This window comes from Dendrobium catenatum, unplaced genomic scaffold (assembly GCF_001605985.2).
Source record: "Dendrobium catenatum unplaced genomic scaffold, ASM160598v2 fragScaff_scaffold_665, whole genome shotgun sequence".
NCBI classification, from domain to species: Eukaryota; Viridiplantae; Streptophyta; class Magnoliopsida; order Asparagales; family Orchidaceae; genus Dendrobium; species Dendrobium catenatum.
This window is the reverse complement of record NW_021319127.1, coordinates 1731539-1756564: the sequence shown is the minus strand read 5'-3', so window position 1 is coordinate 1756564 and position 25026 is coordinate 1731539. Positions and strand designations below refer to the sequence as shown.

At 34.0% G+C, this 25026-nt stretch overlaps 1 protein-coding gene across 4 annotated transcripts in view; it reads left to right on the top strand.

The window, feature by feature from the left end:
• The window catches only part of LOC110099514 (syndetin), a 166962-nt gene that overhangs the window by 11876 nt on the left and 130060 nt on the right, over nucleotides 1–25026 (top strand). For all 4 annotated transcript variants that reach the window (XR_003701058.1, XM_028695658.1, XM_020826695.2 and 1 more), the window contains 2 exons: nucleotides 11465–11529; nucleotides 11702–11791. Coding sequence is in view for 3 of the 4 variants with exons in the window: in XM_028695658.1 (XP_028551491.1) it covers nucleotides 11465–11529; nucleotides 11702–11791 (155 nt within the window). In the remaining variant the exon portion in view is untranslated. The remainder of the gene's footprint in view (nucleotides 1–11464; nucleotides 11530–11701; nucleotides 11792–25026) is intronic.

The following is a 25026-nucleotide window of genomic DNA, read 5'->3' as shown; positions in this document are numbered from 1 at the left end:
TGTTAATGCGTATAGGAGTATTGGATTTGTGTCTAATGCTTCTCAAGTGTATGTTTTAGCATCCATGTTGTTTCCCAAACCTTCGTCCATCAATGACCCTAGGCTAGGCGATCTTTCCTTGTCCCAAAATGAATGGTTGAGGTGTAGATTTCTTTACATCATGAGGCATGTTTTCCCATTTCATTGAATGACACAACGAAATTTACACAAAATTTGGGATTTCATATTTGCTAACTTGTATATTATCCATGGCTTTCATGAATGCACAAAATGCATTTTTAGACGGATTTTAAATCCATGGCACACCTCTTGTAGGATTTCACACGAATCTCCAAAGATTCATGTTGCAAATCCTAGGATTGGTAAAGCTTTTAGAAATTCATTTTGGGTGTCTTGTGAAATTCATGGAAGTGAGAGCAAATGAACACTTCAACTTATGAAATCTTTAAGATTAGAGATGTTTGTCCATGCTTCTAACACATTAAAGTAGAAGAAAATTTGCAAGCTTCAATTTATTTGATTATATGCATCTTTATTTCAAAGCTTAGATTGCAAAATAAGTTGTAAATGCAGAGTTCTTTCATGTGATGAAGCTTGTAAATTTTTGTGAAGCTTTGCAAATGCTTGGAGGCAAATTTAATCAATTCAATGAGCCTCTCATGTTGTGAGATCGCACATTAACCTTCCAAGGCTTATGTTGAAATCCCACAAAGAGAGCATAATTGATTAAGTTTGTATACAATGTCTTGCAAAGTAAGAATTGAAGCAAATGTTTTATATTGCTATGCATTTAAAGATTTGCAAACTTACTAACATGCTTATCAAATCTCCAAATACTTATGAAACAAGTATGAGATGAAGTTGATAAACATGTTTAATGAAATTTGCAAGTTAATTAGTGTTTAGCGATTGAAATGATCAAACATCTCAAACAAAAAAAAAATGATGAACTTCGCATGCATATTCTTAGGTTCTTGATAGAGCTTATCAAATCCATCTTTAGGGCATCCGTAAGATCTTTCAGGTCCTCTAGGTCATACCAAAATTGACTTAGAAAACCTTTCAAGTTTGACACTTGGAACTTCTTCAAAGTTCCAAGTTCTATGTTGCATGAGTGCCAACAAGCATCACCTTTCATTTTGGATATTTTTGGAGCTTCCTCAAGGCCCCAAGATATCCCATCAACTTCAACCATAATGACTTTAGGAACAAATCCTAGGTCATCTCTCTTTTGTTGAGACAAAATTCAACAAATGCTTGCATTTCCATATGTGGTATTTTGGAGCCTCTCTAAGTCCAAATGTCCATCATATGGACTACTTGAACTTGAGACCAAACTCTCAAGTTCTCATACTTAGTTTGTTGAAGCACCTAATCAACAAATAATTCACTCATGTGTTGTATTTAGAGACTATCCAAGCCTCTAAATGCTTCTCCTACATATAAATCTTTGTAGTTTGGAACCAAATTTTAAACTATCAACCCTTGTGTTGGAACATAGAACCAACCAGCATTTTCTTTCCCTTCGTTTGCCAAGTCATAAAGTTGACAAATGAATACCCCTCCCTCATGCATGATAATTTGGAGCACCACAAAGCTCCATTTTTCCATTGCATGAATGTTGTTAACTTAGGATCCAAAATCCTAGGTTCATACTTGATAGTTTGTTGATACAAAATTAATAAATGATATTCTCTTTTCATCACATGTAATGAGTACAAAGCTCTCAAAATTGTATTATTTCATGAGGTGTGAGGCCTTAGAATTAAACTCTAAGTGACCTATCCTTTATTTGTTGACACAAAACCAACAAATAATCACCCATCCCTTCTTTTCATATGATGACTTAGAATTTTCTAAAAATTATAGCATGCCATTATATGAAATCTTTTTTTGGAGCTTAGATCCAAATTCTAGGTTCCTTCTCTCATTCGTTGAGACAAAAATTAACAGATGAGTCCTAGCCTATAACATTTGCCTAACCTAGCATAGGAAGAAGGCCTTACATCATTGAGCATAAAAAAAACTCGATGATTTGTCTCTTGATTTGTAGTTCTAAATTATAAATCATCTCTTTTTGCATAACACTTGGAGCTTCCCTAAAGCTCCGAAGATGTTGCAAGAACCATTAGAAGCTTGGAACCAAACTCCAAGTAATTCATCTCTCTACATTTGTTGGAAACACAAAACCAGCAATGTTTCTTTTGCTAGTAGCCTTCAAAGCCCATATAGAGGTGCCCAAATGATCTCTAGAGGGGCCTAAAAGGATACATGCAAAACTTAGAACCAAAGTCTAAGTTTTCTCTCTACATTTGTTGGAAACATAAAACCAACAGTATTTCCTTTGCTAGTAGCCTTCAAAGCCCATATAGAGGTGCCCAAATGACCTCTAGAGGGGCCTAAAATGATACATGCAAAACTTAGAACCAAAGTCTAAGTTTTCTCTCTACATTTGTTGGAAACACAAAACCAATAATGTTTCCTTTGCTAGTAGGCTTCAAAGCCCATATAGAGGTGCCCAAATGACCTCTAGAGGGGCCTAAAAGGATACAAAAAAATTCAGAGTCGAAGTCTGAGTTCCTTCATTTTCTTTGTTGGAGCATAAGGTAATAAATACCTTCTTTATTAATGCCCTTTTAAGCCCATGTAGAAGTTCTCAAATGACTTCTAAAAGGGCTCAAGAGAATATAAACAAAGCCTTTAGGATTTGACTCCTAGGAATACTCCACCATTCGCTTAATTTGAATTAAGTGAATGTTTATCTCTTTCTTTGGACATCGGATATTCAAAAAAACTTCCCCATTCACTTAATATAAAAATAAGTGAATGGTTACTTCTCTTTGAATACAAAATGTTCAAAGAACAATCATGGGATTTTACAACTTTCAAATGTCTTCCCCCTTCAACCTCAAAATTGTAGGGAGTTTATCAGTTGTTCATTCATTGTAACACAAACATCAATGAATAATTTTTGAACCTAGAATCCAATTCTAAGTTCTTTTAATTTCACTTGTTGGAACACAAAACAAACAAGTAAAATTCCCCCTAGACATAGAACCCAAATTCTAATCTATTTCATCCACTTAATCAAAATTAAGTAGATGACCTTTTCTCTTTGAACACCAAAAGTTCAAAGAGATCCTTCCAAATTTGCAACATGTAGATTTCATAATTCCTTATTTTCCCTACAAACCAAAGTTGTGGGAGAATATTCAAATACCCTTTACATTCTCTTGAATCCAAATTTAGGAGAATTGCTATAACCCTTTGAATGTCAAGTGTTCAAGGGATTTCCCTTTCGCTCTCCTAAGTTTAAATTTAGGATAATGATTTCTTTTCCCTTTTTGAACACCAAATGCTCAAAGGGCATCAAAGAATTTGCAACCCATAAGTTGCATCTTCCTCCCTCTTTCCTACAAATCAAGATTGTAGGAGAGTATTTAAATCTGTCTTCATGCTCCCAAACTCAAATTGGAAGGATGAATCCCCTTCTTTGAACGCCAGATGTTCAAGGAAGATCTTCCACTTTGCAACCTTCAAGTTGCATTTCCCCCTTTCTTCTCTACAAACCAAATTTGTAGAGAAATTCTCTTTCTTTCTACAGCTCAACAGTTGTTAAATATCTTATTCATTCAACCCACGTTGAGTGAATTAGGCGCTTAAAAATCATCTATTTGTTGAGATAAACCAACAAGTAGTCTAATCTAAAATCATTTATTTGTTGAACTAAACTCAAGAAATAATTCTATGTTAAGCAAAGGAGTCAAACTCTTAGTTTGTTCCCAACTCTCCTCCCAACTCCAAAGTTGAAGAGGATTTCCCTTCTCTTTAGCTCTAAAGGCTAAAGAGAGATCTTCAGCATTTGGCTCAAAAGTTAAATGCTAGATTCCTCCTTTCTTTTCTTAGCAAAAAAAAGCTAAGGAGAATTCTTCCAACACTTTGCCTAAAAGCTATGTGTTGGATTCCCTTTCTTCCTATTCTTTGGCCTCAAAGCTAAAAGAATTCTTTCTTTTCCTAGCTCCAAAAGTTAGGAAAAGAATTCCTCCAACATTTAGTTCAAAAGTTAAATGTCAAATTCCTACTTCTTCTTAGCTCTAAAAGCTAAGGAGAATTTTCCTCAACAAGTGGCACCAAAAGCCACATGTTGGACACTCCTTTCTTAGATCCAAACTCTAGAAGGACTTTTAGTGTGACATACCACACAAGTCTTACACACTTAGATGCACAACCCCTTAGGCATGCTAGGATTATGATTTTTGTTTGTGTGCGCATGTGATTGATGTTGTGGAGTGATTAACTTTTGGATTGTCTGTATTGTGGGCACTTGCCCTTAAGTGGTTAGTGTAGAAAGATATAAATGCTTTTATGTGCAGGTGGCCATATCTAAAATGGGGGGCGCTCATAAATAATAATAAACTGCTTGCATGACAGGTACTGCTTAAAACCCCCCAAAGATGTGACCAATAGGGTAGAAACAGGGGGCCTAGTACTTAGCACTATAAGTGTTAGGCCAATTCTGGGATGATCATATTTCTGTTATATAAACTGCCGCCTGACTCTGTTTTGTAGATTTGAGTCTTTTTCTTTTTACACCATGTATTTAATTAGATTTAGGGTGTAAAACTTGTGGGGTTTGAATCAGAAAGCAAGGAAGATCAAGGGAGAAAGTACGATTTTGGAGATGAAGCCCAAAGACCTCCTTGAAGGTTAAAGCTTGAAGACCCCCACAAGTAGAGTCTGTAAATATAACTGGGTTGTATAATGACAGGCAACTCAGCTGCCAAACATGTTTGTAATAACTGGGACATTATTTACATTTCTGTTTTAATTTATATATAAGCATGTGTTAAAGTATTTACTGGGTGCGCATTAGAAAAGCATGTTTTTCCTAGGCTTCTTCTTTTGTTTCTGTGGGCATGGCTTGGACTTGACTACGTTAGGCTCTTAGGAAAAAAAACTAAGTTTTTTACCCCTTTAAAATGTAAGCACCTAAAATGAAATTAAGGCTTCATGGTTTTTCTAATAAAAAGAAAATTTGCATGGCTCTCTCTTTAAAGGGTCAAGTTTTCCAAAAGCTTAAAATAATCATGCATAGCGCCAAGCATGTTGCATATAGAAGCCTCCGCATATAAGGAATTGATAGCAAAAGTTCTTTTTCTTTGTGAGTCAGCATTTGCATACCACATACTAGGCATCTTGGCCTCAAAGCCAAGCATAAGACCTACCTTCTTAAATAAACAACCCTTACCACTCTCATTTGCATTTGATGCCAATAACATGATTTTTAAAAGCGATTAGAGACGGGAGTTTAAGCTGGTAGTCCTTTTCCAGCGGGGAATAAATCCAGAGGTCGGGCGGGTTATGTTCTTGTGAGGGTTTAGCTTGTAAGTCCTTCTTTTGCACTCGTTAGATCTAGGTTCGAGGTACATACCTATTGGTAGTCTCACCTTAGTCTTAGGATCCCGAGGGCACGGGGATTTCACAATCACCCTATAAGCCCCTCATTTCCTTCGGGCAGTTCTTCTCAACAAGTGTGTTTGGATTGTAAGCCCCAATCTTCTAATTAAAAAGTTCAACTTAAACAAATTTAGATATAAAAAAATGTAAAGCCCAACATAGGATAAGTCCGAGCACCTCTAGTCTCCTCAGAATCAAGTGCTCCTACTTTCACCTCTTGGTTTTCATTCCAAAATCTAATTCCTTAAGTTGAATCAATTCCTCCTTGAAATTTCCTAAAGGCCAAAACCTTTTAAAGCAAAGACTTTTCATGGATTTTCAAAACAAAAAAATTTTAGCCAACCACTTACATGGTTCCAAAACAAGAAAACCACTAGTTTAATCAAAGTCTTCCCAAGCAAAATTGGAATGTAAATTAACCATAGGGGCTTGCCCCTATGGATGTCTGTACCCAGAAATAAATAAACTCCACTCAACCAAACATTTGAGTGGAGGAATCTTCTGATTTAAATTCTGTAAATTTTGTTATTGAGTCCATAGAGGAAATGAGTATCTTTTACCCTTCGGGGTGGATAATCATGATTCTTATGCCGTACTCGATGATTAAAGTATGCAATCCGTTTGAGGACTTACAAAAAAATTCTCCAACAAACACACTTATGGAGAGTTATGTTTCAAGTTATTTCAAGCAGATATGGGAGGAGTTGGGGTTTTGAAGCTCATTCACAACTCAGTGGATGGTGTATAATGTTGCCAAACATACCAAGTGGACCGGTGCTTACCTAAAGGACCCTATCTAACTTCATTTTGAAATAGAAGATGTTGACAAATTATATTGACGGAGCTTACTAGATGAGTTGGATCTGGTGCTGCTGGTTGATGATGTAAAAACTCCATCTTTCATAGGTTCCTTTCAAGAAGAAAATTTAGAAAAATGGACTATTATACTCAGAGGAAAATCTAGTTACAAACACCACTTAATATTAGTTTTCTAAAATGATAGTTAAAGTATTGAGTGTCTTTTTAGAGTAACTTATTGCAATTATTAATGCATAAAGTGAACATGATAACTTATATTCTAAGTATAATTTTTACCACAAATCATCCCAAATTGTTAAGGAACAGACGATTATCTCAATAGTATCCCTCAATGATAGTATTGTTCTGACCACATGTATGGATGAGCTTATATACGAATGTGGTTTTTAGTTGAGTCAAAAAATTATATTTAGTATTCACTCCTCATATGGAAAAATATAAAAATCTCCGCTAATCAAAAGTTACATAGACAAATAATAAACCAAACAACAACAAAACATTAAGCCTTTTATCCCACTACGTGGGGTCGGCTAACATGATATCTCTTTTTCTCATATTGTGATTCCTAATTAAAAGTCAAATTACTCATTTAAATCTAAAAAAGAAAGGTCATTTCCTAATATTTTTTCTAACCAAGTCTTTAGGTCTACCTCTTACCTTTCTTTAAATAAGTCAAATCTATACCTCTACTCTCCTAACCGGGTCATCGCAAGGCCGCCGGTTTATGTGACCAAACCATCTTAAGGCGACTTTCTCTAATCTTATTCTTTTTTTTTTCCTACTGGAGCTACTCCAACCTTTTCACGTATATTGCTCATTTCGTATCCTTTCCTCTAAGGGTAAAGCCACTCATCCACCTAAGCATTCCTCATCTCTTTGCCACACTTAACTTAGTATTATGGCTTCTCTTTTAAAGGCCAACATTCGGCCACCATAAAACATTTTGCAGGGCCTTATACCATCTTTATAGAATTTTCCCTTAAGTTTGAGGGGTACATTTCTATCACATAAACAAGGCCTGAAATGCATTCCTCCACTTTCAATCCCATCCAAACTTGAATTTCAGCTGCATAATATCCCCATCTATTTCGCCCATTCACCTGAACAATATATCCAAAGATATCCAAGCCCGATGCATTTCCTCCAATAAAGCAATATTAAAAATTTTAATGTTGAAATTTGGAACTTTTTAAATTTTTAATTTTATGATGGTAAATTGAAATTGTGTTGGCCATTAAAAGAGACAACAAAACAACAAACAACAACAAGTCTTTTATACCCACTACATGGGGTCGGCTAACATTGAATCCTTTTCTCCATTGTGTCTATTAAAAGTCAAATTCTCGTTTAAATATAATAAAGAAAGATTATTTCTAATATTTTCTAACCAAGTCTTTTTATGCCTGCCTCTACCTTTCTTAACATAAGTCAAATATAATACCTCTCCTTTCCTAACCGGGTCATTGGAAGGCCGCCGTTTTGTGTGACCAAACCATCTAATGCGACTCTCTCTAATCTTATCTTCTACTGGAGCTACTCCAACCTTTTCACGTATATGCTCATTTCGTATCCTATCTCTAAGGGTAAAACCACTCATCCACCCGAGCATCCTCATCTCTGCCACACTTAGCTTAGTATTATGCTTCTCTTTTAATGGACAACATTCAGCACCATAAAGCATTGCAGGCCTCACCACCATCTTATAGAATTTTCCCTTAAGTTTGACAGTACTTTTTTATCACACAACAAGCCCGATGCATTCCTCCACTTCAACCATCCAACTTGAATTATGCTGATAATATCCCCATCTATTTCACCATCACTTTGAACAATAGATCCAATATATCTAAAACGTGTACTCTTATTAATAATTTGGTCGCCCAAAGTCACAATCCCCTCTCTAGGTCTATTACTACTAAAATTATACTCCATATATTTCATTTTAGATCTACTCAAGCAAAAACCTTTAGACTCTAAGCGAAATCATGAAGCGAAGTGTCAGAGACTTGTATATGTTATATTTATATATTATGTACTCATTTAATTTGCCAAATTTAAGCCAAATAAAGTACTAAAGCTTGGTCTAAGTCAAAGATTTTATAAAACTAGTGAATGTTTATTTTATTTTATTTAATTTCATTATTTAGATTTATTTATGATATTTATTCTATAAATTTCTCTTCCCCTCCATTTCCCATCATTCTTGATTCTAACTTTCTCTCACAAATTGTCAATTTTATAAACTTCTAATCCATCTCACTGCACATGTTCTCTTGGAATAGTGCATAGTTTCCATCTTGCAATACCTTTACTTTTGAGTTATAGTTGGATCCCGTTTCTGTGCAAAGCGTGATTCTTTCTCCCTTGTTAGAGTTCTGAGCCTACTGCATTCTCACTTCATCTCGTACATAATTTTCTTGTGTGCACTTGTACTTACCGTTGCATCGCATTTGCACCATTGTCCAATTGCTCTTGCGATCGTGGTGGAAGCATATGCAAAGCATTTTGCTTCATTTCGCATAGCATTGCGAAGCACACACTTTTCGTGGTGGGCTTTGCAACCTAGCAAAAGGTTGTGGCTCCACGCTTTATCATCTTGCTTCAAAAGTACGTGTAAAGAATGCATAATGAGTGCCTTTGGCAACCTTTCCTCTGGGATGAGAACCCAAATCCTATAGAGTTGTAGCTTGTAGTCTACTTGTTAACAATTCTAAGTTATGCACTTCTCATAAGTTTGAATTTCTTGGAATGCCGGTATTGCCAAGTGGTCCTTTGTGAAGTAGTACTACGGAAGGGTCATGGATTTGACAATTTACTGTATCAGATTGGGATTAGAATGAAAAGAGAGCATCCCATTTGTTTGAAGGTTTGTCTCATGTGTTGTGTTGCCATGCATGTATGTCTCTTCATGTGATTATTGCATAATAGTTTGAGGACTGTGTTTTAATGGAGGTTTATGTTTGAATCCCATGGTCGATGTAATTGTTGTTACATTGGCTATAAAGCCTTGGTTCACACTTCTTACAGTATGAATTTTGGGAGAGTTGGTAACACCAAGTGGTCCTACATTATGTATTAGGGAATTTCCAAATTGAAGATGACTAGATTGAAAGTTTTTCAAAGGTTTAACTAAATTAGAAGCAGCAGCAAACCCCATTCTCAATAAAAAGAATGAACATCATAAGGATTCATAAGGTCAACCTTAGTTTTAGTGATTAAGGTGACGGTTTTAGATTGGAAATTGAGCAATGTTAAATGGAATAAAAAGGTCAAAGATCAAACAATAAAGAAAAATGGCATCCTTGTGATTATTTTTATTAAATATTTTATAGCATACTAATCAAGGTGCAACCATAATATAGCTCGAGGCAAGGGGTAACTAGGCACATTAGAGGCAAGAAACCATTGCACTCTTAGCAATATGAATGAATTTCATATGCATTTATATTGTCCACCATTGTTTTGGTGATTAAGGTGACGGTTTTAGGGTGAAAATTGAACAATAAAATTCTAGACATTAGTTCAAACCTAAAGACATAAAAATGTCAAATCTTGTACAACAAAGCAAACATAACACTCTTTTCATGATTTTCATTGATTGTTTTATGGCATACAAATCAAGTTGCAACCATAACTATTGAGGTTCAAGAGTAATATCCCAAGGCAAGAAGCCAATTTGGTGGCACTTTTTTTTCTGACTTATTATTCTCATTTTTTTTAACTTTTGGCTCTTATTTTCTCTTCTATGTCCTTCCCTTCTAATTCCTTGCTAATCGGGTACAGAGCAAAGCTGATGAAGGAAATAGGAGACATGAATGAGTAGAAAGAAAAAGGATTGTTCAGAGTTTTTAAAAACTAATGCAAATTGGAAAATAATCCTTAATCATTGGAATGGATTAATAAATATGGAGGGCATTGTTGGATGAAGTGGTATTTATATTGATAAAAAAATTAGAATGAAAAAACCTAAAATAGTGGAGAAATTGTCCTTTTTTAGTACTACTTTTGGTCAATGCAATGAAGTCATTAATAACAGTTGTTGTTGGATTCTTCTAACTTTCTTTCATTTTCTTTTCTTTTACCAAACAACCATTCACATGGTATTTTTCCAGTGACATGGTCTTATAAGTTGTGAATCAAAATAATGTTGTGAATGTTTCTCTTAGAATATTGGAAGTTTCTTGAAGTTATAAAAAATAAAAGAAAAAGTAAATCCAATCGAGCAATTCTAAGTGATTTGATTAAGGCGTGCTGTGGAGGGGCCTATGAAGTAGATCTATTGACATAAGCTACGATATTGACATAACACAAAAATTATAACTTGAAAATCTTGAAACTATAAATTATAACACCCTTTGGACACAAACACACACACACACACACACACACACATATATATATATATATCCCTCTTATATTTTAGTGTGTTCTATAGGCAGTAATGAAGTGCTGAAGATTTCATGCAAGTGGTGATTCTGTTTTGAGAAAAATGATAGACAAGATGCGGCAAATGGAATTTTTTGTGGTAATAAATTCATTTTCTGTTGTATTGGGAAATTCTCATGCTACAATAATTATGCTAGATTTTGGTTAATGAAACTTTTAAGTTCAACCTGAAATGCTGAGCTTCAGATGAACCAACCCAAGATAGCTCGCATTTACCCTGGCTTTAGTTCACCATTTTCTTGTGATGCTGATCTGAAAACTCTGATTCATGAACTTCATCTTCATGTTTGTAGCATTGGCCTCCTCTAAATCACACTATACATGCATAACGTGAAATTTTTGGAAGTCTACATAAAATTTCAACCCTAATCTTATTTTATAAAAACTATCCAAACTTTTAATCCTTGCACTACCCTTATTGTCATTGTAGATTGGCTTCTGATAGGATAAAAATAGAATTTCAGAAGTCTCCCTTTTTATTGACATTTTCTACATTGCATATATATATATATGCCAGTTTTTTCATTGTTCAGGCTCTAAGCATAAGATTGATGGTATATTGTTATATTATGTTGTTTGGTTTGAGTGTGGATATTGATGATGAACTCATGCTTGATAATTAGTAAGATGATCACTTGTTGTTGAATTCTGCCTATGGCTTCAGTCATTCTCGGATTACCAAATAGATTTAATTGGACTAGTTGATGAATTGTTCTTAATGTTTCTATTTGTCTTTGAACAGTGAAGGGTTTGCAACTTGTAATGGAGTTGCAACAGGACTTGAAGGTTGCAAATGTCATTTGCATGGTAAGGTTAGTTAGGGGCTTATTAGTTACTAGAGTTTCACAAAGATGTTGTTATTCGTCAAAGAGCACAAACAAAGAACTAAACTCAATATAATTGTTTTATTTCTTTTATCGGCTAACTGTGATTGTTTTTAATTTTCTTGTTTTGACCTCTTCTTATTGTCAAATTTCAGAATGGGAGAAGACACATAGCCTCTTCCATGCATGAATTTTCAAGGGAACTTGTTGTCCATTCGCACTCGAAGAAGAAACAAGCTTTGCTGGTAATTTTTTTTTATGGAGCTAATAATTTTATGTTACTTGGTTGTGGAGGTTCTGCTTCTTAGGTGTAAGGATACATGAGATCTTAGGGTTTATGACTTTTAAGATACAAAATCACGCACACAAGGTTATTTTGTAGTCACAAAATTCTAATTTAGTAAATAATTTTCACTTTAGATGAATAATGAAAATACACAAGATCTGAATAAACATTAATTTAGCAATCGTCTAATAGAAATTTAAATTAGAAACAAAGCATGGAAGAGTATCATAAAAGAATTATATGGTCGATTGAAAACTCACACCATAACGGAAAAAAAAAAGATTGTGCCATATTAGACAATATTCAATCATGCAACTTTGACATTATTCAATTTGTAGGCAGAGCAATAACTAATTTAGAAAATATAAACAAAACAAATATAAGTAATCAACAAATAATAATTCAAATTTCATATTGGTACAAAGAGATAATTTCCCTTCAAATTTGTCGTCTTTTAACTACACTAGGATAGAAATAATCACTTCCACGTTCACTCAAACATAAAGGAAAACAATACATAATCAAAATAGAATATTCAACAACAACAACAACATCAAGCCTTTATCCCACTACGTGGGGTCGGCTACATGAATCCTTTTTCTCCATTGTGTCCTATTAAAAGTCAAATTCTCATTTAAATCTAATAAAGAAAGGTCATTCCTAATATTTTCTAACCAAGTCTTTGTAGGTCTACCCCTACCTTTCTTAACATAAGTCAAATATAATACCTCTACTCTCCTAACCGGGTCATCGCAAGGCCGCCGTTTTATGTGACCAAACAATCTAAGGCGACTTTCTCTAATCTTATCTTCTACTGGAGCTACTCCAACCTTTTCACGTTTATGCTCATTTCGTATCCAATCTCTAAGGGTAAAGCCACTCAACCACCTGAGCATTTTCATCTCTGTCAAACTTAACTTAGTATTATGCTTCTCTTTTAATGGCCAACATTCGGCACCATAAAGCATTGCAGGCCTCACTACCATCATATAGAATTTTCCCTTAAGTTTGAGGCTTCCATTTCTATCACATACCAAGCCCGATGCATTCCTCCACTTCAACCATCCAACTTGAATTATGCTGATAATATCACAATCTATTTCACCATCACTCTGAACAATAGATCCAAGATATCTAAAACGTGTACTCTTATTAATGACTTGATCACCCAAAGTCACAATCCCCTCACTAGGTCTATTACTACTAAAATTACACTCCATATATTCCGTTTTAGATCTACTCAAGCGAAAACCTTTAGACTCTAAGGTTGACCTCCATAATTCAAGTTTACCTTCAACTCCCTCTCTAGTCTTATCAACAAGAAGAATATCATCAGCAAAAAGCATACACAAAGGTACATACTCTTGCAAATGTCTAGTGAGAACATCCAAGACTAAAGCAAAAAGATATGGGCTTAAGGCTGATCCTTGATGTAACCCAACCGAAATAGGAAAATACTTGGTCAATCCACCTTGTGTTTGAACACAAGTAATAGCTCCTGCATACATATCTTTAATGATTTGAATATAAGCATTATTGACTCCTTTCTTTTCAAGAACTCTCCATAGCACTTCTCTTGGAACTTTATCATATGCTTTTTCTAAATCAATAAATATCATATGTAGATCATCCTTATTTTCTCTATATTTCTCCATCAAACCTCTTAATAAATGTATGACTTCCATAGTCGACCTACCCGGCATAAATCCAAATTGATTTTGAGAAACATTAGTATCACGCCGCAACCTATGCTCCAAAACTCGCTCCCATAGTTTTAAAGTATGACACATTAACTTAATACCTCTATAATTCGCACAATCTTGAACATCACCTTTATTCTTAAAAATAGGAATTAACACACTCATTCTCCACTCATCTGGCATCTTCTTAGTCTTCAAAATAGTATTAAAAAGTTTAGTAAGCCAAGAAATCCCTTCATCTCCTAAGCATTTCCACACCTCTATTGGAATATCATCAGGTCCAACAGCTTTTCCACCCTTCATTCTATTTAAAGCCTCTCTAACTTCAGTTTTACTAATACGCCGATAAAAACAGAAATCTTTACTTTCATTTAGGGTGCTAAGGTCACTACAGTCAATCTTATTTTCACAATCTTCATTAAAAAGGTTAGCAAAATATCTCATCCATCTTTGTTGAATATCATCTTCTAAGAAAAGTATTTTTTGATCTTCATCTTTAATACACTTCACTTGAACTAAATCCTTACTACTCATATCTCTTTGTTTGACTAACTTATACATACATCTTTCTCCCTCTTTTAGTATCTAATCTTATTAATAAATCACTAAAGCTAATGCCTTTGCATCGCATATTGCTTTCTTAGCATCCTTACGAGCCACTTATTACTCTAGTTTTCTTCAATTGACCGCTTATATATTATAGACCAATTTATAAACAAAGCGCTTCTTATTTAATTTTTTATTGCACATTAGGATTCCACCACCAGCTATTTTTACTATTTGGAGCTTTTCCCTTGATACTCAAGGGACATCTTTTGCAATATTCTTAATATCACTAGCCCACTTTTTCCCACAGTAATATATAGCATCTCATGCACAGACACAAATCTTAAGATCTAAAATCTTATTTCCAAAAATATTTTGTTAATATTCTTTGAATCCCCCATTTAATTCCTAGAAAATGTTTGACTTTATTTTTTATTTTATGCCCCTTTATCTTAAAGTCAAAACTAATAATCGATGTTTGGGTAATAATTTTCACTCGGAATTAACTTAACAATCTTTGCATCTAAACGATTTATTTTCTAATAAGGAAAATAGTCAATCTGGGTTGTATTATATTCCATTTTTATAAAGTGATGAGATGCTCATTCCTTTCTTAATAAGGTATTAGCAATTAAAAAATCATAAGCTAAACAAAAATCAAATATGGTCTTGCCACCTTCATTCGTCGTTCAAATCATGGCCACCATGAATGCTTTTAAAATCATCTACCTCTCTACCAACATGTCCATCTTAAATCTCCTCCAATAAAAACTGCTTTCTTCAAGAGTATATTTTGTATTAATTCTTCTAAGTCATTTCCAAAAATTTAATTTAGAACTCATATCCAAAATCTACTGAGGAGCATAAGCACTTATAATATTAACAATCCTTATCATCAACAACAATATTAAAGCTATAATTCTATCTCCAATCCTATTAATTTATATAACATTATCCTTTAAACTACTTATCTATAATACACCTACACCATTTTCTAGTACGACTCCTACCGAATCCAAAGTTAAATCTAAACTATCAATTTCTTAGCCTTATCTCCAACCTCATTAGTTTCCTGAATGCACAAAATATTTAACTTCCTATGAATCATAATATCTATTAATTCCATTAATTTTCCTGTAAGGGAACCTATATTCCAAGTTCCTATCCTAATTTTAGTTTCATGGACTAGCTTCTTTGCCCACATTCGTCCTTGATGTGGGAACCCTTGCCTATTTAACACTGCACCCGGGCGCCGGTGCAGCGGCCCTTGCACACTTGTCACTGTATTCAGGCCATACAGCGCGTCGCTTCCAGGGGACGCCCTAGCATTAACACAATTTCTTAAAGGATTCATGTCATTATTGTTCGACAAGTTTTACGCTGGCTGTCGACTACCTAACGCAACCCTCCACTTTTTTCATCCAGGACTTGGGACCTGGCAACGGCAGTGTTAATCAAAATAGAATATTAATTGAATTATTTTTTTTATATGCCTAAGAAGTCCCAATTTATACTTATAAGCCTCCTTCAAATATTGTTAAAAGTTAGAAGTTGGAATCAATTGAATGCAATGGCATAAGCCAACATTGCGGGGAGGAGGTGATTGGGCTATTTAAAAATCTCAATCTTGAATTAAAAACATGATCTAATTATGTTTCTATGAGGAAAAGTAGTGAAGTGAAATGTGAAAAATAAAAGTAGATAATTCAATCCAATTTTAGGGGTTAACCACTTTGAGGTTTACATTTGCTTATTGAGTCTTTCATTAGCAATCACAGGTGGAGGAATTTTTTAATAAATTATCCTTGATGTCTGTCAAGCCACCCTATGTTTTTAGTCAAATTGAGAAGTTTGCTTCTTTTAGCATAATCTGTTAGTTCACTACTACCAACTTTAAACGTGGAAACTACTAGGTAATATTATTTTAAATAGAAAAAAAAACTTTGAGATCTGCAATTTTCTTACAAAAAAAAAAATGGTCAGAAAGCTCTCTCAACAATCAAATTGCAAGTGGCAGAACAATAAGTTTTGAGAAAGGGGAGAGAGGGAGACTTGTGAAGATTAGTTATAGGCTTACGATTGTATCACTATTTTTCCCAAAGGTTTCCAAGGGTATATGTAAATCAAAACATTGTTAATCATGTTCTTTCTAATCAATTAGTCATTGTTGAATTCCAAAATATCACCTGATAGCTGTTTGAAAGAATGAAGTCAGAAGATTTGATTATGACTAGTTCGATTCAGAATAAATCAAGAAGATTGTATGGCATCATACGAGATGATCCATATATGGATCTAATTAATTAGCTTTATTTTGATTTATGTGATGATTGAGTTTGAGCTTGAGTCTAGCAAAATATTCTGTCTAGTCATCTTGAGGGTGACAATGCTCATATTGGGTTGGTGGTAGTGGCTATGGAGCTGCTATATGTGATGATTATTCAGCCATTTTTTCTTCACTACTACTATTAACATCCTTAACACTGTAGCTCTCATTGTATATTACATGGAATGAGTAGTCGAAGAAGGAAAAATAACGTGATTTGATTGTTCGGAATAAGTGAGATTGTATTTGGCTTATAAAATATGCCATGGCATGACCACGAGCTAAATTAGATTGACATTTGCCCTTAGGATTGCAGTTAGATGCTAGGTTTTCAATAAAGTTCATGATAGTAACCACTACATTAAATTCTTGATAAGTCATATAAATATAAAAATAGGTAATGAAAGAAACGGAGTAATGTGCTATTTATCCTATCCTTGCTTTGGACTGATATCATAACAATTCACATGTTGGGTAATATATACATTTGTCACAAGTTTACTCATTTGAGGACACGGTGGGAAATAATAGAATTTGCATTTGTGCAATTGTAGGAAGGGTTGGATAAAACAACATGACGATGAAGACCGTTATTGTAAACACACAAAAATGTTTGAAGATCACTTGTTATGATTTCCACTTGGCAATTGTACACATAAGATCCCTTTTAGGGGAGTAGATACTTTAGATCTAGTCTATGTTAAGGTAGACCTAAAAAGTCTTGGTTAAAAGCTATTAAAGATGATATTTGTTATTAGATCTAAATGAGAATTTAACTCTTAATAAGACACAATGTAGAAAAAGGGTACATGTAGTCGATCTCACATAATGGGATAAACTTGTTATTATTGTTGATTGCATACATAAGATGAAAGTGTAGTGTATTGTGTATCGACCTAAAAATTGGCAAAAAATATTGAAAGAAACTCCTAATGATAAGATAAGAGATAGAGAGAAGTGAGAAACTATCGGGTGGTGCCAATATTTGATTTCTCTTGGTGAATTAGATCATAATGCATACATTTTTACATTTGATATTAGAAGCATGAAAGTGTGTAAAGGATTATTCATTAACATGAAACATATTCATATAAATGGAGTATATATATTGTAGAGTAAAATAGTGATTGGAGGATGTGTTAGCATGTCCTGTAATATTGTTGATGAAACCAATTTGTTGTCATCAAAGATTTTGACATGTAAACTTGAAAGAAATTGTACAAATATGATTCTTTGGAAAAAAAGCCCAAATATTTGGATTTTTGTGAATACGATGTGGTGGGGAAATCCAAGATGTTGAAGTTTGTCATTTCATGATATAAATCTAAAGAGATTCTAGATTATGTGTATTTAAAGAGGTCTTGCAAGAAATGAGTTACATGACATAGTAAGGTACTTTCAATTTTTTTAGTGATAATTGTTCATAAATTATTGGTATATTTGATAGGAAAAAATGAAGTCTGAAAAATTCATAGAATGGAAGCCTCTGGTTGAAATTTAAGTACGAAAGGAGGTCAAAAAGCTGAGCATTGACAATGGCTTTGAGCTGTACTCAAATCAACTTTAGAAGTATTTTGAGGAGCAAGAGGTAGAACGACATCACAATGTGAGGTTGACTCAGAAAAATGGTGTAGTTGATGCTACGACAAGACCTTGAAAACATAAGGTGCATGGTTAATAATACCGGAAATTTTGAGTAGTCAGTATAGTTTCTTATTTGATAACTTGATGTCCTTCATCAACTATTGAGTTAAAGACATCACTAGAAAGATGCCGTGGGCAACTAGGAGCCTATGACAATCTAAAGGTGTTTGGTTGTATTGCTTATGCTCATATTAGGCAAGAAAAGTTGAAAGAAAGGGCTTTGAAATATAATTTATTGGATATACTGAGAATGTAAACGATATAAGTTTTGGTATTTGGAACTAGGTCGTCCTGAATGTTTGATAAGCAGAGAGTGTTTAATGAACAACAAAATGACAGATTTAATTCCAAGAATTATGGCTCGAAACATGACTAACGATACAAATTATAAATTTCAAACTCATGTCGAACAGTCAAAGAATCATGGAATTTTTGAAGGCAATGATCGAGAATGAACTGAAGCAGAAGATGACGAGTCTAGTCAAGAAAACATTGAAGAAATGAAAAGATGAACATTTGGTAAGCAAGGGACAGACCTAGGTGTATGGTTAAAGTACCACAAAGGTAGGGACATGCATATGTTACTTCTTATGCATTTATGGCTAATTTCCTATCAGGTGATGAATCAAGTTCCTATAAAGAAGCCATAGAAAGTGTTGAGAGAAATAATTGGCAGCACGTCATAAATAAAAGTGACAATTTCCCTCAAGAAGAATAATACTTGAACAAGAAGATTGTCAACTGAAAATTGTTTTTCAAAAAGAAGGATTGAATTCTTGATGTAGATGAGTTAAGATTAAAAGATAGGCTTGTAGCAAGGAGTTTTACGGAAGAAAACAATGTAGATTATGTTGAAATTTTCTCTAAAATGATGAGGCATGCATGTAACTTGTTTTACTTGTCATTTTGTGCAATTTAACATGCACCTTGAGCAAATGGATGTCATAATTATATTTTTGTATGGAGAATTGGAGGAGACTATCTAGATGAATTCGCCTGAAAGATTTGTTGAAATGGAAGCTGAAAATTAAGTATCTTTATTAAAAAGATTTTTATATGGGTTGAAATAATCTCTATGAATGTGGTATAAAAGATTTGATTCGTTGCTTTATATATGTTTGATGTTGGTTTGACTTGTTGCTTGTATGATTCTTGTGTATATTTAAAATCTAAGGAGGTCAATAATTCTATCCATCTTTTACTTTCTATTAATGTTATTTAACTTACAAGTTCTTGTTTAGAAGAAATTACAAGATTGAAGGCTTTCCTCAAGGTGGAGTTTGAGATGATAGATCTTGGTCCTATTTATAAATCTTGGAATGAAGATCATAAAAAAAGAAGAGAGGTAAGAATTGTTCTTGTCTCAAGGTTATACATAAAAAATATTGTGAACAGGCGTTGGATGTCAGCTTCTAAGCCTTTTTCCACACCTTCAGCATAGGATTTAAATTGAGCAAGGATTAATAGCCAGGTGATGATGTTGAAAGATCATATATGAAGCATATTCTCTGTCAAAACGTTGTGTTTAGTGCAAGGTTTTAAAAGGCAAAATCGGGAATCGAGGAGTTTTTTTCTAAGCGATGCGAGGCGTAAGCCTCGAGGCGGATAGAGGCGTAAGCCTCAAAACGATTAAAATAAATTAATTTAAAATTTTAAATAATGGCAAATAATAACAAAAAATAACAATTATTTGTACTACCAATAATAAAATAACATTAATACAAAATAAAACCCGTTTGCCGGGGGTCCAAGGGGGCGTTGCCCCTTGGCGGGGAACAAAATTATATTATAAGAGTAATTTTAAAATTATGCTTGTTATATATGCTTAATACCGAGCGTACCGAGCATGTACCACTCAGTACCGAGCCAGTACCGCTCAGTATCGAGCAAGTACCGCTCAGTACCGAGCTACAACATTTTGATCGGAAGAAAAAACGGGAGCTCGCTGACTGTGAAGGCAACTTTCTCGCTTTCGAGGCGCTGCCTCGATGCGCCTCGACGCCTCACGCGGTGAGGCGTACGCCTCCATGGAAAAAGGCGTAAGCCTCGCCCGAACGTTCGAGGCTTAAGCCTCAATTCGCCCGACCTCCGCCTCGATTCGAGGTGCGCCTCGAGGCTTCTGCCTCGAATGCCTTTTTAATCGCTGGTTTAGTGTGATGTGTGCTATGGTTTTTTGTAAGCTTGATTTGGCTTGTTCACTCAGCATTATAGGCAGGTACATGGCTATAAAATAGTTACTAAGATACTTAAATTGAATCACATCCTTGTGATTAAAGTATGAAAAATGGGGTTCTTCGAATGAAGTTATCATTGGGTTTGTAAATTCAAATTTTGAAGGATTTTGTGATACTTGAAGATCACTTACATGTTATGTCCTTAAGATGTTTGGAAACACAGGTGGGTAGACGACAAATTTGCAACCGGTTCTAGCTTTGTTTGCAACAGAAGGTGAATACATTGCTGCGTCTGAAGCCATAAAAATGCTGTTTGGTTGAAAGAGTTAATTTTTGAATTATTTCAGCAACTGATTTCTCCTGGGCTAGTGTTTTGTTATAATCGAAGTTTAGTATTTCTCTCCAATAATCCTATGTATCATGAAAGAACTAAACATATAAATGTGAGGTTCCTTGTCATCAAGGAGGCATTTGCTGTAGGGATTATGGAGATTGTAACGATTTCAAAGGACTATAATGCATTAAATATGTTGGCTAAGGCTTTAGCTTCTTGAAAAATTCAGCATTGTGTAGACTTGTTGAAGATGATGAGGGAGGAATTTTAATGTTGGTTTCTTGGATATTGATGAAAAAAAGAATGAGGATGGAGGTTGCTCTATTTTTTCTTTAATTTTTTTTATCAGCTCACTTATATAGCTATTTTAACTTGTTCTGTATTGAAGGATTGTTTGTGTAAATTTTAGTTTACCCAAATACCTTGGGGTATAGCTATAAATAGATCTCCCCACCCTTGTTATAATACAATTCAAGTCATTTTCTTTCTCTTTGGATCTGTTATCCTCTCATACTCTCTCTCTACTCCAATTTTATTTCCTTTGTTGGCCATCAGGTTCAATCCTAGAAGCGTGTAATCCTATGAAGGTGCTTGGCTCTAAGAAAGGTGTTTTGACTTTGAGGCAAGACTATTGGGGTCTGAATATGATTGCAGAATGCTACTGCTACTGAGAAATACAAGTTAGTCCTTCGCAATCTACAAGGGTTCCTTTTGATTCGTAGAATATCATGCAAGATCAATTCCATTCTCTTACGATTTACATGAAGAAACACTAGAAAGGGAATACATGTGAAAAATCCTTTAATTACAAGAAATGCAGGATTACAGCATGAAGAATAGGAAGGAGCAAAGAAGAGTTGAGAGAAGGTTGGTCTTCGTATTCACTAATTCGTATGTGTTTATCAAAGCTAGAAGAAATTTTTCTCTGGGCATCTAGAAGAAATTTTTCTCTAGGCATGTAGATGCTGCTGCATTTTTACTTTAACTACATTATTGCTTCAAGAAGATCGTTGGCTTCCTCCTCTACTCAATGATGCAAAGACATGTAATCTACATGAAACGACACATACACGAGAAAAGTTAATTATTAAAAATATTGGACACAGATTGGACACGGTGTTATCTTTTTTATATCTTAAAAATAGTGTATATAAGATTTGAGTTAGTAGGATATTAAGTATAATTGATAAATAATAAATCATTTAACAAGGATTTATGCTTAAAATGATTAATATTAGGGTGTGGAGATTTGGGCATTGATGTCGTGTTTCAGACGTCGATGTCATGTTTCAAGTGTCGAGAGGGGAGATAACAATACTATCAAGAGTTGGATATCGAGCGTCGATGTTGAGACTTGAGACAATGTCGGTCATTTCTTTTGAGATGATGTTGGTCAAAGATGAGATGTCGAGATGACGTGAGGGTGTGATTATAGGGGTAGAAATTGCTAGGGTCAAACTTTGATTTTCCAATGGTTTTGAAACATTGATGTTGTGATGGCGTCAAACGTTGATGTTATAATGATATCGGACATTTTTGTGAAACCCTAACTGCGATCCATATATATAAATTAAAGTAGGATGTTCAAGGAATGGGGTATTGTGTGTGGACAATTGATTTGGGGCTGTTGAGAGGATATAAAAAATTAAGTTTTTATTGTTAATTAAATAAAAAAATTGAAATATAATATTTTAAAAAAATTTCATAAATTTTTTAATACATGTGTCCATTTTTTTTAATATATATTTTTTAATTGGACACACCTTCGACGTGACCAATACGGTATCAGAGGTGTGTTGAATGCGTGTTTTGTTGGATACGTATCAGACACTGCATACCTCATTGAAGAGAAGTGTCGGTGCATCATAGCCCGTTTGTTACTTGGAGGGTTCATTTTCTGGCAGCAATTAATCTCTTATTATCTTGAGGTTATTCCTCTCCTTGGGAGGTTTAAGCATCATTCTATTTTTTGGCGGAGCGTAATCTCTTTGGAGATGTTGATTATGTGTATGCTCGACCATGCAAATGTGATCTGTCTTCATGTGATTCCCATTTTTATAAACATTAGTATTTTCTTTATCATTGAGATAAATCAGCTTCACCTATGTAGCTTAGTTGCCCGTTTCTTTAGTTGTTCATTTTCTTGCCTTTCATCGGGCATTTCTAGGGCATTATATCTAAGGATTATCTTCAAAACCATGTATTCATAGTTGATCTTTGACAATTTGTCCTAGGTGTTGCTCTTTGTTGTTTGGCCTGTGAATTTGATTGTGATTAATGAGGTTCTTGCCCTTGATATAGTTTTTGGGACCTTTTGGTACTGAATCCTTGGGGATGATAATGCCCACTATCACAATCCTATTTTATTATGACCCGGCCTTGATGCTTGATTTAATGAGGTGAAAATAATTGTCGAATAATTATGCATTATCATTACTATTGACAAACTATTTCTATATATATTAAAAGTGTTACTAAATTCCAATTGTATTTAAAATATTATAGTTGTTTTAAATAAATACCTCTCTCAAAGCGTCACATCTACGATATACATTTGGTTCTCTTCCACTCATTTAAATATCTACGGATGATACCTTTGTACATTTGTTCCATGACAGGGGTGAGTTATAACACAACCTTGTGAGGAATCATTTTTTAAAATCATAATAACACAATGACATTTTTTACAATATGCATGTTTGCTATAGAAAATGAAGTAAATTAAATTTATTTATAATAACTCTATTTAAAATTAATTTTTGTTGGAAATGATGAGTAATCAGATGTTATATATATTGAATATTTATATTATTTCTTATAAAGTCATAAATATAAAGGTTTTTTCCATGGACCATACCTAGTTTATAATTGTTACATAAAGCTTTCAAAGTCATTTTTCCTCATCAAGCTTAAAAATGACCTTGATTATTGTCGGGTTTTTTGCCATGGATCATACCTAGTCTATAATTGTTACATAAAGCAACTAGTACTAGTCTAACAGTTGTATTAATTACAAAAAATAAATTCAGTGCTAAGCGCGCCTATTACAGCGCCTGCAATAGATGAGACACCATTTAAATAGTACTAGTTACGATGCATCTATTTTTATTTCCTTTTCCATTGATGTTCATAGGTACATTCCCTCCCCATTCAATACTATAAGGGTTATACTTCATAATTCAATCATGCATATGCAATCATTTCTATCTAATCATTTTATTCATATATCATTCAATAATTTTATATAATAATTTGAAATATAACATACTAGCTATCTTTTATTTCAAGATGACCAATCATTGAAAATATGAAATATAATTTATGATTTAAATTGCAATAGCAACTAATTAAGCATGGTTAAATATCCTCCCATGCAAATAGTTTAAAAGAAAACAACATCATTGTTATAATTTAAAGACATGAGTATTCACCTCAAATTCAAAGGTTAACTTTTGTCCCTTAGTCTTCTCTGTAGCTCCAATAGTTGAACACCTATAATTATACATATAAGATATCTTTATTATCGTAAATTATATATCTACGTATCCATTTTAGTGATATACCTCTTTGATTAGTCTCTTAAATATTCCTAACTCTCATTTTATTTTTTATTAAATTCTCATTAATTTATAAAATTTATGTTTAAATTTTAAATTATTTCTAAAATTTCATTTCATTACTTATAATAACAAATTAATTTATGAATTAAATCAAAAAAATATCCTATGAACTTATATTCTCAAATAAAAATTCTATCTTTAGTTTTAAAAAATAAATCTTTATTCTTGAACATATTATTTCCATATTTATATAATTTAAATAACATTTATAAAAGAATCTTACCATTTGCAATTAAACCATTGAGACCTAGGCCGCGCCCATGCTTCCCGCTTAGTTATTCTCATGCAACTCCCTCGTATGTTTGTTTGCACACCACAACTCGGTTGTGTAATGTCTTGAAACAAAACTGTCTCTATAAGTCAACCACTCACGTTGCTTCGTCCCCCCTCTTTCTCTCTCAGTCTCTCCCTGTCTCTCCTTCCTTTGATTTTTAAAGGAATGCAACCCATCCTCTTCTTTGACACCAAGCGATGAAACTAATCTTCATTTTCTTCGACACCAAACAATGGAACAGTCTTTTCTTCCTTGATACTAGGCAAAACGATAGAATTGGTCGAATGTAATTTCGCCAGTTCTTAGGATATTACTTGTTTTCACTAAGTAGTCTCTTTTTATCAGTTGGATATTATTCAGAAATATATAATATCTTCCTTCATTTTAATGGTGTAGAATCCATTCTAGATCTTTATTGTGGGGCCGTAATTTTCCTTTTGAGGGTGGCTAGTTATTGGAGGGTTGAACTTCGACGCTAACTTCTTATGCTTTCTTTAGAGTCTGATGCGATCCGCCTCCCGGTCGCAGAGGGAGGGACGGCACCTGCGGGCGAGCGAAAGCCGCGGGGGGGAATGC